This window comes from Antechinus flavipes, chromosome 1, assembly GCF_016432865.1.
Source record: "Antechinus flavipes isolate AdamAnt ecotype Samford, QLD, Australia chromosome 1, AdamAnt_v2, whole genome shotgun sequence".
Lineage (NCBI taxonomy): Eukaryota > Metazoa > Chordata > Mammalia > Dasyuromorphia > Dasyuridae > Antechinus > Antechinus flavipes.
In genome coordinates this window covers 639,273,205-639,287,712 of record NC_067398.1, presented here as the reverse complement: position 1 = coordinate 639,287,712, position 14,508 = coordinate 639,273,205, and the positions used below count along the sequence as shown (strand labels likewise).

General features: G+C 34.8%; 1 protein-coding gene across 3 annotated transcripts in view; it reads left to right on the top strand.

Moving 5' to 3' along the window:
* The window catches only part of TRAPPC9 (trafficking protein particle complex subunit 9), a 1,007,235-nt gene that overhangs the window by 221,576 nt on the left and 771,151 nt on the right, over window positions 1-14,508 (top strand). For all 3 annotated transcript variants that reach the window (XM_051971143.1, XM_051971142.1, XM_051971144.1), the window contains one exon: window positions 1,475-1,601. In XM_051971143.1, the coding sequence (XP_051827103.1) occupies window positions 1,475-1,601 (127 nt within the window). The remainder of the gene's footprint in view (window positions 1-1,474; window positions 1,602-14,508) is intronic.

The window sequence follows — 14,508 nt, the reverse complement described above, 5'->3', positions numbered from 1 at the left end:
TTGAGTTTCTATCTCCTCCAGGCTAAAGGATCTGGAAATGCAGCGATGATTCATGGGCTGACCCATTTCTGATCTGCACAGAAACTTTGATTTGTTCCATCTATAACTTGGGCAAGTTCAGTTCTCTTTAGTCATCTTTGTTCTCTTCAGCCCTCTAGTCCCTAACTCAAGTAACATGTCAACCTGAGCTTCCCCAATAGCAGGGACCTCAGGCACGTGCTGCTACCTCTATCAGACCAAATTTTTGCTTTAAGAATAGCAGTTCCTCAGCTGTGAGGAGGATAGTTTGAACAAAAAGTTGGCTGAGTGCAAGGGGTGCAATTTAGAGCCTAATCGTTAGAATTAAAAAGTTACTAGAAATTGTTTAAGTAGAAAGAGAAATATGAGAGATGTGGTAGAATGGACAAGACTTGGCAATTGATTAGATTAATGATTAAATGTGAATGAATTCCATAATGGAGGCTAATTACTAGATTGTGAATCTGTGTTATGGTACCCTCAATAGAAATAAAGAAGTAATTTAAATTAAAGAAGTAATTTAAGGAGGAATGGTAATTTAGGTTTGTTTTAGAGATATCGTATTTGAGATGCCTATGGGATATCCATGAGGATACATCACCTAGGTATCAAAGAGATAGAAGACTAGAACTCAGAAGAGACTTGAAAGATGCTTGTGCAGATTTGGGAGTCATCTGCATAGACATGAGAGGTGAACCCATGGGATCTGCTGATCAGTGAAAGAGAACAGAATAGAATGTCCAGAATGGAGCTTTGGAATTTATCTGTGCATAGGAAGTAGGACATGGAATAAAGTGGTCATTGAGAAAAAGATGCAGGAAGAGTTTCTAGAAAGAAGAAAGTTGTTCTTAATACCAAATGTCATAGAAAGCCAAAGAGGTGAGGAATTGAAAAAAAAAAAGCATTGGATTTAGCAATAAAGAAATCATTGTTAACTATGGAGAGAACTATGTCAGCTGAGTAGTATAGGGATGGAATCAGATCTTAAAGAGCTTGAGAAATGAATGGACAGTGAGAAAGTAGATTCAACAAGTGTAAATAGCCTTTTCTAGGAGTTTAGCTGTGAAAAGGAGGCAGGATATATGTTATTAATTTGAGAGAATAATAGAATGTTTAGGTGGTCAAAAGGCAAAAAGATGGGAGAAGATGGAGGGATTATTTTGTGTTAATCCTGAGTTTTGCCTCTGTTAAAAATACCTTAAAAACTATGTTAAGAAAGCCCAAGATGTTATATAAATGTTAGCTCTTATCATTACTCATTAATCATGGTGAATGATTATTAAAATCATTCTTTCAGATTATTATTTTTATTCATCTTTTGATCACTTTCATATTTTTAAATTTTTTCTCCCATCTTTAGCTTTAATAAATCCTCTTACCATAGGCTTAATATACAACAAAATAGTAACTGATAAAGGTATTGTCTCTGTTTGCTTACATTTTTTTTCTGTTTTAGGGTCTCCTCACAAGTGGAGTAGAATTTGAATCTCTCCCTGCGGCTCTTTCTCTCCCTGCTGAATCTGGACTTTATCCAGTGACACTGGTTGGTGTTCCTCGGAGTACAGGGCAGATTTCTATTAATGGTAAGTACTCTTTGCTTTGTAGTTTTAGGAAAATATGAGACATGTAAATAGGTAGAACAAGTCATTCTGTTTGACTGGAGCACAGAATTCATGGGGTTGGAGGGAGATGTTATATGAGAAAAGGTTTTAAAGGTGCTCCCATATTGTGGAGGGTCTTGAATATCAAGCTGGTGAGCTCAAACGGTAGGCAACAGGATTTTGAACAGATTGGTTCATAAGAAATATAAATTTGGTAGAATTTGTACAATTGATTGGAATTGAGTAAGAGAGAGAGTAGATATTATAAAGGGAGAAATGATAAGATTTATTAAAACATGAAGTGTGAGAGATGGAGGGGGTAAAAATTTAAAATATCCACAAAGAATAATTATGCTTTTTTTTTTTTTTTGAAGAGGCAGTTGGGGTTTAGTGACTTTCAGGGTCACAAAGTGTTGACATAAGTGTTAAGTGTCTGAGGCTGGATTTGAACTTAGGTCTTCCTGACTCTAAGACTGGTGCTCTATCCACTACACATCTAGCTGCTCCCCACTTATTTTTTAGTCATGACTTTTTGCCAAAAAAAAAAATGGAAAGCTGAATATAACATTTGATAGTTTTGCCTGATTTTAAATTTAAAAAAAGTTTTAAATTTTTTTCAATTAATAATTCTTATAACAAATATATAGTTAAGGGAAAAAGCTGATATTGACCATGTCCAAAAATTATGTTTGCCTTCTGCATCTTGAGACTAACTGCGCTCAATCAGGAGTCAAGTAAGCAATATACTTGATTACTGGTGTTCTGGAATCATGGTTAGGCACTGTATTGATCAGAGTTAATAAATTTTTCAAAGCTGATCATCTTTTTGTTGTTGTTGTTGTTGTTATTGTGTAAATTATTATCCTGATACTGTTTACTTTCTTCTGCATCAATTCATACATGTTTTCTCTCTCTTAACTCCTCACCTTTGTCACTTCTTATACACAGTAGAATTCCATTAATTAGTTTTATTTTCTTAATTTCTGTGCCACTGCCAAAAGTGCTACTATACATATTTTAAAACATATTAATCTTTTTCTTTTTTTGGTCTCTTTAGATAGCTCTAGTAATGGTATTCATGAGTTTAAAGGTTTAGTGGATTCTTATATGTAGTTCCAAATTGCTTTCAATAACGACTGTCCTAATTTATTACTCTACTCATAGTGCATTGATGTGCTTATTTTTCTTCAGCCCCTCTAACATTTGTCATTTTCCTTTTTTTTTTTTTCTGGTGGATCATCTTTGTCAATGTTTTGGGTGCAAGAATCTTAGAATGTTTTAATTTGCATTTCTCAAATTATTAGTGATTTGTAGCATTTTGTAAATATGACTCTTGATAGTTTGCATTTCTTCCTCTGAAATTGTCTGTTCATGTCCTTTAACCTTTTATGAGATGTGTTATTCACTCCTTCCCTTTGAACTTTATTTATAGCTTCTTAGAGTTTTATTGCCGAAACTATACCTATTTAACATTGAATAAACTAACATCGAAAAGCTTAGTTCATACAACTTTAAATTAGAGGCAAAACTTGTGACAGGAACCCAAATTTCCTGACTTCTTGACTAATACTTTGGGGGATATCCTCCCAAATTTTCTCATATAAAAGCATCAGTCTTTCTCTCTAAGCTATTTTCTTTATTTGTGAATATGTCTGCAAAAGTCTTTTTATGTGTTAGGGAATCCAATGATTCCTGAGGGTTTTGAAGTCCAACAATTTTCTATGTCCATGAGTCAAACACCATAACTGCCACGCTCTTTCAATGGTGAGCACAATCAGCAACAGAACCACCCGATGTTTCTTGGGTCTTCTCCTTCGTTTCAAGGGTCTGCTCCGTCTCTCTGCCATGGACAATATGGCTTGTTGACACCCATCTGATTCCTTCTCCACCTGTAGAGATGCAAGCAAACCCTCTCCCCCAAGCAGTTAGCCTATCTGGTCCCTTCCATTCACCACTTTCTGGGTCTCTCCACATCATCTGGCGATTATCTAAAGATAGTGGAGCTGCTCGCACTGGACACTGCCCTTCTGGTGGGTTATAAAACCTGTCTGCTGGAGCCAGTGCATCTTTGTCAAAAATCAAGAAGTTAATAGTATAAAGGGTTAGATTTACTAGTTCTCTAGGGTTACCTGTGGCTCCCCCTTTCTTTTGTTTTTGGAGCAGCGTCTTAATATCCCTGTTTCTTCTTTCTACTATTGCCTGTCCTTGAGGATTAAAGGGTATGCCAGTGGTGTGTAAAATCTTATACTGTGCAAAAAAGTGTTCAAAATGTTTGGAGGTGTATGCAGGACCATTGTCTGTTTTTATTGCTTGTGGCACACCCATAATGGCAAATGCTTGCGTGAGGAATTCAGGGACCATTCGGGCTGTCTCTTTTGCTGCTGGTATTGCAAAAGTGAATCCTGAAAAGGTGTCTAACACAAAATGGATAAAAGACAGATTTATAATGGGTCACATTCATTTGCCAGATTTCATTGTGTCTCAAACCATGAGGGTTCTTCCCTGGAGGGAGCATAGGAGGGTGGAAAGGAAGGCAAGCTGTACAGCTTTTTACTATGCTCCTAGCTTCCTCTTTTATCTCAGGCTTCCCCATTTGGCTATTCCTAGAGTTTTTTCCTTTTCTTCTAGAACTTATATGGTATCTTAAGGCCAACTGTATTATATTGTATAAATAGAATGCCTCAATAGAAATTGAATGAGGACCGTTTTCGTTGTAATATGCGGAGAGCTGTTGCCCAATTAATGTCCAATTATCTGGAGAGATTTGCTCTTCCTCTAAGAACCAAGGGGAGGTGCGTTTTAATGTACCAAGAAGTCTAGCTGCCTGTTCCCAAGTTACAAGTAGCCCTTGATCTTCTATCAGGTTAAGCATGCTTTCTATAGCGCCACTCCTGGTGGGGCTGGGGGTTGGGGGGTTGTTGGACCATACTCTATTAATATATTTGCTTGGAGAAAGAATGGCCCCGCCCACTCTTTGTGCAAGTCCTGATGTGTTGTATAGGAAATGACGATATTGGTGGGTGGAGGCAGGGGAGCAGAAAGGGAAGTGGAAAGAGAGACTGCTGGCTAGCATCTTGTCACAGCTGCTCGCATTGCTATCGCGACCACCCTTGACCTCTGATTCCCCTCTGCTAGCTGGCTTCCTATTGCAGCTGCCCATATTGCTTTCTTCACCTCTACTGAGAATAAAGATTGAAGATTTTTCCCTTAACCTGAATTCCTGACTCCGCCTGATTTTAAATACGCGGTCATCACATATGTCTGTCTCCTTATTTTGATGAAACTGATTATTGGTCCCATCCTTTCTACTTTTAATGAGTCAATAACTAGTATAGGTGTATTATTTACACTTTCTGAATGTCATCACCACCTGTTCTGTTCATCCTGAACTTTTCAGTCTGGTTTCAGGCTTCCCCACTGCCATGCACTGAAGGTTATCATTTTCATTATTTATTAAATGATTTTTCTCACTTCTTATATCTTTGACCCTGTTTGCTGTATTTGACAGCCTGAGTCTTTATTTTCCCCCTTAAACTGTTCTCTCCTTATGCTTCTATAAAATTTTGCCCTCTTTATTATTCTCCTGCTTCTTAGATTCCTTTTTCTTATTTTGGGGGGTATTCTTTTCCTATTAATCATCAATTACATCTCAAAGCTATGTTCATGGTTCTCTTCTTGTTTTTCTTATGCTCACTCCTTTGGAGAACCTATCTTCCCTCCTTACTCATAATTTCTAAGCTGATTATTAAAAATTTCTCTCCAAACTAGACCTTTTAGTCTCATCTCTCTCTCCTGTTATTCACTTAAATTAACTAGAGCAGAGGTCCTCAAACTACGGCCCACAGGCCAGATGTGGCAGCTGAGGACGATTATCTCCCTCACCCAGGGCTATGAAGTTTCTTTATTTAAAGGCCCACAAAACAAAGTTTTTGTTTTTACTATAGTCCGGCCCTCCACCAGTCTGAGGGACAGTGAACTGGCCCCCTATTTAAAAAGTTTGAGGACCCCTGAACTAGAGAGTTATTAAACACCTACACTTACCAGAAATCAGAAGTATGATGACAAAATAATTAGGAAAACTGACCTAAGAGCAAGGAAGATCTTCATTTAGGTCCTATCTCTGGCACATTTGGTTATTTGATATTGAACAAATCATAACTGCCAATGCCTTCTTTCTCAAATCACCTACAATTTAATTACTTTGTTACATTTATATTTAGTAACTCTGTATTGGTTTTTTATATATTTTTACATGTATTTGTCTCCCTCATGGAAACTCTTAGAACAGAGGAAGAAAGCTGTAGACCAATATTCCTAACAAACATTGATGCAAAAATTAAAATAAAATGTTAGCAAAGAGTATAGTATCATATCACAAAGATTATATACTACTACATGTATTTATTCCAGAACCATAGAGCTGGTTTAATGTTAGAAAAACTACAAACATCTACCACTTTAATATAATAACAAAAGCATGAAGTTGTAGATAAAGCTTTTGACAAAATACAATACCCATTTCTTTGAAAAGCACTATCAAACATAGGAATAAATGGACTCACTTTTTTACATGGCATATAAGTAATGAAGATAAAGTAGAGTCCTTTCCAGTAAGATCAGAAGGTAAGTAAGGATATCCTTTGGTATAATTTGTTTGACATAGTTTTAGAAATGTTGGCTATTGTTATAAGACAAGAAAAAGAAATTGAGGGAATAAGCTTAGAAGAAAAAGAAACAATTACCATTTTTTTGTCAGATAATAATTAAGTAGTAATTGAAACAATAACTTCAATAAAGTTGCAGAATATAAAATAAATTCACACAAATCAACAGAATTTTTGTATGTCAGTAAAACCCAGCAGGAAGAGATGGAAAGAGAAATTGCATTTAATATAACAGCAGGACTAGTAAAGCCTTGGTGTTTTACTTATTCTAATAACTTAAAGGAATTTATATGAAAACAATTACAAACACTACTTATTGAAATAAAGATACCAAAATAATTAGGGAAACATTAATTGCTCATAGGTAGGCCAATTTATTATAATCAAATGACAATATTACTCTAATTAATTTACTTATTCAGTGCCATACCAAACTGCCAAATTTTTATTTCACAGAACTGGACAAAAAGAATAACAAAATTAATCTGGAAAAACAAAAGGTCAATATTCTCAAGGGAAATAATAAAAAAATTGGGGAAAAGGGAGTTTAGCAATATCAAATATCAAAATAGTTAGAAGGCAGTAATAAAATGATTTGGTATTGATTAAGAAGTAGAGCTAGCTGCACAACATATAGAAATTCAACAAACTCCAAATACTCAGCTACTGGGGTAAGGATATTTGATAGAAATTTGATAGAAAACTATTTCAATATGGCAGAAATTAGGTTTAAACCAATATCTAACATGATATATCAAGTTAAGCTGCACATAGATATATATATATACGATAGCTCTAAAAGGTCTCGTAATAAACAATTTAGAATAAAGGTCAGCAAAGTATGACTGCAAGCTAAATCCTTTTCTTTGTTTTTATATTTTTCACTGGGCTAAGAATGGTTTTTATATTTTAAAATACAAAGTTATTTGTGTGAAATTCTTAAATGCAAACTTATTTTATATATATATATGTGTATATATATATATATAAATTATTATTAGTCACAGGTGTGGACAGCAGTTTGCTGACTCTTAATTTAGAAGAATAAGGGAGAAATTACTTTGCATATTTCAGGATGGGGCAAGATTATGACTAAGGGATGGAGATGATATTAGAAGATAAACTAGACAATCCTGATGACATAAAATTTAAAAGTTTCTGCATAAACAGGTCTATTATAGCTAAGTCTTTCTGTCAAAACTGGTACCTAAACAGGTATTTCCTCTCTAAATAGGAAAAAACATCTGTCAAAAAGTTTCTCTGATAAAAGTCTCATTTTCAAGCCAAGTTTACAAACATTTATTAATCACTTTCTAAGACTGTAGGTATTAGCCAAACACTGACAATACAAATACAAGTAGAAAGAAAGATAATCTTTGCCCTCAGGGAGCTTATATTTTATTTGGAAAGATCACACAGAGAAAGGAGCTGAAAAGCATATGGAGTATGAAGAAGCATTGCAGAGAAAGGGGAAGAGGAGATATTTCTAAGATATACAAGAAATTGATTTAACTTTATTAAGAATAAGGTCCATTCTTCATTGATGAATGATGTAAGTATATGAAGTGGCATTTTTCAAGAGAAGAAACTGAAGCCATTTATATACCACAGATCAATGACAAATGTTGAAGAGGCTATGAAAAAACAGACACATTGAGGCATTGTTGATGTATTACTGAATTGATCTAGACATTCTAGAAAGCAATTTAGAATTATGCTCCCCAAGTTACTCAACTATTTTCCTTTTGACCTACTGACAATTACTAAAAGGCTTAACCCCAAAGATAGAGGAAAAGCCCCTATACGTACAGAAATATTTTTTGCAACTTTTTTGTTGTTGTTGCTGTGAAAAAGAACTAATAACTAAGGGAGAGAATACCCATTATTTGGAAAATGACAGAAAAAAATTATATTCTAATATTGTAAAGGAATATTATTATGCTTTAAGAAATGAACCAAAATTAAGGATTTTTGTATTAAAAGATACAGAATGAAGTGAGTAGAACCAGGATAATAATTTATTTGTTTTGTTAACAATACCTTTTTATTTTCAAAATGCATTCAAAGATAGTTTTCAACATTCACCCTTGCAAAACCTTGTGTTTCAAACTTTTCTTCTTTCTTCTCCCCTCCCCTTAGATAAGTATTCCAATATCAGTTAAACCCCTGCAGTTCTTCTAAATATATTTCTACATTTATCATAGTACACAAGAAAAATAGGCTCAAAAAGGGAAAAATATGTGAAAGAAAAAAAGCAAGCAAATAATAACAAAAAAGATGAAAATACTATATAGTGATCTACATTCTAGTCTCTATAGTCCTTTCTCTGAATGCAGAGGGCTCTCTCCATCACAAGTCTGTTAGAATTGGCCTGAATCACCACATTGCTGAAAAGAGTCAAGCCCATCACAATTGATCATCGCATAATATTTTTGTTACTATGTACAATGTTTTCTTGGTTCTATTCATTTCACTTAGCATCAGTGCATGGAAGTCTTTCCAGCCTGCTGATCATTTCTTATAGAACAATAATATTCTGTAACATTCATATACCATAACTTATTCAGCCATTCTCCAACTGATGGGCATTCACTCAGTTTCCAGTTTCTAGCCACTACAAAAAGAGCTGCCACAAACATTTTTGCACATGTGAGTTCCTTTCCTTCCTTTATGATCTCTTTGGGAGAGATCATAATTGTCATAAAAATGAACAATTTTGAAAGAATTAATAATTCTGATCACTGAAATGGTCAACCATGATTTTACAGGACCAGTAGAGAGAAACACTGCCCACCTCATAACAAGGCGATGATAGAAATAAAAATTAAGCAACTTTAGCATTCTGTCTTAACATCCACTTAACACCCCTCTCCTTCTCTCTCTCTCTCTCTCTCTCTCTCTCTCTCCTCTCTCTCTCTCTCTCTCTCTCTCTCTCTCTCTCTCTCTTCTTCCCTCCCTCCCTCTCTCCTTCCCTCCCTCCCTCTTTCTCTCTCCCTTCTGTCCTCTTTTTCCTCTCTCCCCTCTCCTCTCCCTTCTCCTTCCCTTCCTCTTTAGTCCTCCCCCCTCCTGCCCTTCCCTCCTCCCTTCTCCTCAGGATTTAGTACAGTACCTGGCACATGGTAGGTGCTTGATAAATGTTTAAATTTTCAATTTCTTCCTATTTTCTTGCCCCCTGCTACCTACAAATACATCTATGTCTCTTTCATCCTTAAAAAGCCACAATTTGATTTAACCATCTCTGTTAATTGTTGTCTGGTATCTTTCCTCCTCTTCCTAGATAAACTCCTTGGCAAAGTTATCAACTAAGTATCTTAATTTCTTTTAGTTTGCTAAATCTTATGAAATCTGGTTTTAGATGTCCTTATTTAAGTGAAACTTCTCTCTACAAAGTTACCAATGATTTCTCTGTTGTAAAATATGATGAGCTTTTCTCATCTTTATCCTTTTTGATTTCTTGATAGGTTTTGACATTGTTGATCAACATCTCCCAAATGTTTTTTTCTCGATTTTCATGAAAATACTATCTTGGTTCTTCTACTGTGTGTCTGAATGTTCCTTCTCAACCTCCTTTGTTAGATCTTTATGCAGGTCATATTCACTAGTCCTTGCATTCTACATGATTCTATATTGCACTTTTTTCTCACTCAATGTAATCTCATTTTGTGATCTCAGTTCTCCTAGATTCAGCTATCATTTTTGGCCAGATGATTCCGAAAACTCTATATTTAAACCCTGTCTCTATTCTAATTTTTAGTATGACATTTCCAGATTTCTTTTGGCCATTTCAAACTGAAAATCCCACAGGCATTTCCAACTCAATATCTCTAAAACAGAGCTCATATTTCTCCCTAAATTTTCCCTCCTTTTCTCCTTCCCTATTTCTGTTTAGGGTACCAACATTCTCACATTCACCCAAGCCTATAGTAACCTCAGTGTCATTCTTGACTTTTCACTTGTAATCATCCTATATATCCCATTTGCTGCTATATTTTTCTATTTTCACAACATTTTTCATATACATTTTCTTTCTATTTCCATAGATATCACCCTACTACAGGTCCTCATTATTTATTTTTTGTACTTTTGCAATGGCCTTCTAATTGGTGCCACAGATGTCATTTGGCCATCTCTCTCATAGACTAAAGGCAATCATGGCAGTGGGTGTCTTTTTGTCCTTTTGGAAGATGAATGTTCAAAAGGATGATAATTCTAACAATTAATGAAAATAGATTTTACTAAGGGTGGTGAGCTTACTTCAATGAGGGACTGAGAGTGAGGTCATGTCACTCTTGAACTATCTCTACATCATATTTCTACACCCAAAAAATGTCCAATCTTGGGTACTTTTGACAAGAGTTTCTATTGCCCCCCAAATTTGATTGAATGGAATTTACCATAGACTGGAGATTTCTTGTAAGTTGGATGGGTTCAGATAGAGGATGAGGTTAACTCAACCTTCAGAGTCTCCATTTTTTTTTAATAATAGTTTTTTATTTTTAAAACACATGCAAAGATAGTTTTCAACATTCAACAAACTTTATGTTCCAAATTTTTCTCCATTCCCTCCCCTAGACAGCAAGTAATCTAATATAAACATTAAAATTCTTCTATACATACCTCCACAATTATCATGTTACACAAGAACAATTAGATCAAAAAGGAAAAGAAAAAGAAAAAAATCAAACAAAAAGTAAGCAAACAACAGCAAAAAAGGTGAAAATACTATGTTGTGGTCCACACTCAGTCCCCATAGCCCTCTCTCTGGTGCAGATGACTTTCTCTATCATAAGTCTATTGGAATTGGCCTGAATCACCTCGCTGTTAAAGAGCGCCAAATACATCACAGGTAATCATCACATAATCTTGTTGTGTACCATGTTCTCCTGCTTCTGCTCACTTTGCTCAGCATCAGTTCATGTAAGTCTCTCCAGGCTTCTCTGAAATCATCCTGTTGGTCATTTCTTACAGAACAATAATATTCCGTAACATTCTATACCATAACTTATTTAGCCATTTTCCAACTGATGAACATCTACTCAATTTCTAGTTTCTTGCCCCTACAAAAAGAACTGCTATAAACATTTTTGCACATATGAGTCCTTTTCCCTTTTTTATGATCTTTTTGGGATATAAACCCAGTATTGATATTACTGGAGCAAATGATATATGCATTTTGATAGCCCTTTGGTCGTAGTTCCAAATTGCTCTCTAGAATGTTTGGATCAATTCACAACTCCACCAACAATGGATTAGTGTCCCAGTTTTCCCACATCCGTTTTCCTGTCATTTTAATCTGAGAAATGTATAGTGGCACCTCAGAGTTACAGATAAAAGTTTTGAAATGAAGATAGAGGAAAAGGGGGAACTCTGAATTTCCTCAAATCATTAATTATTAATAATCATTTCCCTCATAGCCATATGCTCTACAACTTGTTTACACTATTTTTGCTCTTCATAGCACACAAAAGTCGTCTCCTGAATCCATATATTTGTTTTGGTTATCCCCTATTTTTGAGATACTTTTTCTTCCTATCTCTAGAGTCCTAGCTTCCTTTAAGACTCAGATCAAATCATCACAGTTACTGTTTTCCACTCTTCCCTGAGTACTTTTTTTTTCTGATATTACCTTGCATCTACATAGAATATCTACATAGTTATTTGAAAATTGTCCCCTCCATTATAATATAAGCTCCTTAAGAGCAAAGACTCAGTTGTTAAATATAGTGGCTTCAGATATAGTTGTTCTCATTACCTATGTGATTGTGGAAAAAAAAACATCCTAGACAAGAGAAACTGAGGTAGAGTTCCAAGCCAAAAACACTTTATTAGAGAAGTCTGGCTCCCTTCAACTAAGAGACTCTAGACCTCTCTCTGTATCTGAGGTGCCACCTACCCTTAGGGCACTACTTTTATTGGGTAACAATTATGTTAAAAATAGAACAGTGATTTCATTGAATACCACAAGCATAGACTAAATTATGAATACTGTCAGGGTCACAAGATTTCCAGAAATATCTTCCCTGACTAGGTGGTCAAAGATGGATCAAATACTCTTTGGTTTAGGCAAAGGGAGATAGCACAACCCCAAAAATATTTTGGGGAAATTTAAGGGCTTTCTGTCATACCGGCATGGAATGTGGGCGAAACAGGGTAGAGATATTTCATGCCAGCATTCTCTTGATCCTGTAGTTACACAAGCCGTCTTTGTAGCTTGTATACAAGTAATTTCTGTTATATAAGAGTGAAGTCTGCAAAAAGCCTCCCCATCGGAATCTACATTCTTTTGTGACTTATACAAAATATGATTAGTGTTTAAGTAGGAGTCCCCAAGAAATCAGCTTTCTCATGACGTTAGGCAAATCACATAACAACTTTTGCCTCATTTTCTTTATTTCTAAAGTTGGGGATAGGATTAGATGATCTCTTTGGTCCATTCCATCACTAATATCTGAGGATTTTGTGTATTTAGACTGTAGAATGCTACAGTGATAAGGGGACCTTCAAATACAGTGTGTGATGGTAAAAAGGAATAGCATATTATAGCAGGAAGAGACATTTCAATAAAGAACATTAGAACACAGAATATAGAACAGTTAGAACTAGAAAAGATTTTAGACAGCGTCCAACTTTCTTATTTTACCAATAAGCAAATTGAGTGTCCTGGAGGACCTGCCAAAGATCACAATGTTAGAAAAACAGATTGAGATAGTTGAAGTTACATATGGTAATATACCAGAATGGGTAATAGTGAAAATTCAAGAGAAATGATTGAGAAGAATGTCTGTCAGTTAAATTCAACAGGAAGTTATGGAATATTATTGTTCTGCAAGGAATGACCAGCAGGATGAATACAGAGAGGATTGGCGAGACTTACATGAACTGATGCTAATTGAAACGAGCAGAACCAGGAGATCATTATATACCTCAACAATGATACTGTTTGAGGATATATTCTGATGAAAGTGGATCTCTTCAATAAAGAGAGTTAATTCAGATCAAAGATGGAGAGAAGCAGCTACACCCAAAGAAAGAACACTGGGAAATGAATATAAACTGCTTGCATTTTTGTTTTTCTTCCCGGGTTATTTCTACCTTCTGAATTCAATTCTCCCTATGCAACAAGAAAATTGTTCAGTTCTGCACACATATATTGTATCTAGGATATACTGTAACCTATTCAACATGTAAAGGACTGCTTGCCATCTAGGGAAGGGGGTAGAGGGAGGGAGGGAGGGAGGGGAAAAATTGGAACAGAAGTGAATGCAAGAGATAATGCAGTAAAAAAAAAAAAATTACCCTGGCATGGGTTCTATCAATAAAAAGTTATTTTAAAAAAATAAAATAAATAAATTCAACAGGAAGAAAATGAAAGAACAGGAAATTGGAAGTGTTTGAAATTGAGGTCTTTAAAGAGGCAGAAGCCAAGACTTTAAATATCTATAAAATAACCTTATTTGTAATTAGATAGTAGACTTTTTATTTTCAGCTAAGAGTTGATTTAAAACTAGTGAAAAATAGTCATTGTCATTTAATGAAAGGTTGATATTTGATTATGGTTGTATATTGTTTATGATAATTATATCTATGTTTATAGTCTATTTTAATCTTTTATTAAGTAACTGGAAATTTTTAGTCAGATAAACTTTGGACCAGGTAACTTCTGAAATTCCTTCTCTCTCAGTTATTTTGTTATTCTGTAATTTTGCATGTTTGCTAACAATCTCATTTCAAATCACTTTGAAATTATTCAGTTTTGAAATTCAGTTTTTGTACATATTCTTCTTCTACTAAAATCTACTAAATTTTTATGCTTTATATTATGTTGGCAATGTGACTTTAGCATCTGAAAGACTGTGCTCATGCCCATGGAGTATTAGTTTCCAAAAATTCTGTCAAGCAAGCAAGTTTTAAGTTATTGATTGAGTTTTGGTCTTTGTGATGCTGTCTAAAGTCTTAGTTTATTTCCAAGAAATTTCCAAGAAATAAAAGCTTATTTCCAGAACACTAGCCATAATGTTCTTAGTTTTTTTTTTTTCTGCCAAAACCATTTATAAACTCTTTCTCAAAGCATAATTGGATTGATGAAATCATAAATTTTTAGAGTATATTCTTTTTCAGATTATAAATGTCTGGTTGTAAGACTACTACTTAGTCATTGGGTTTTCCTGTGTCTAAAAGCATTCCAAAGCATTTTTACAATATCTACTAAACTTTCTTATGCCTTG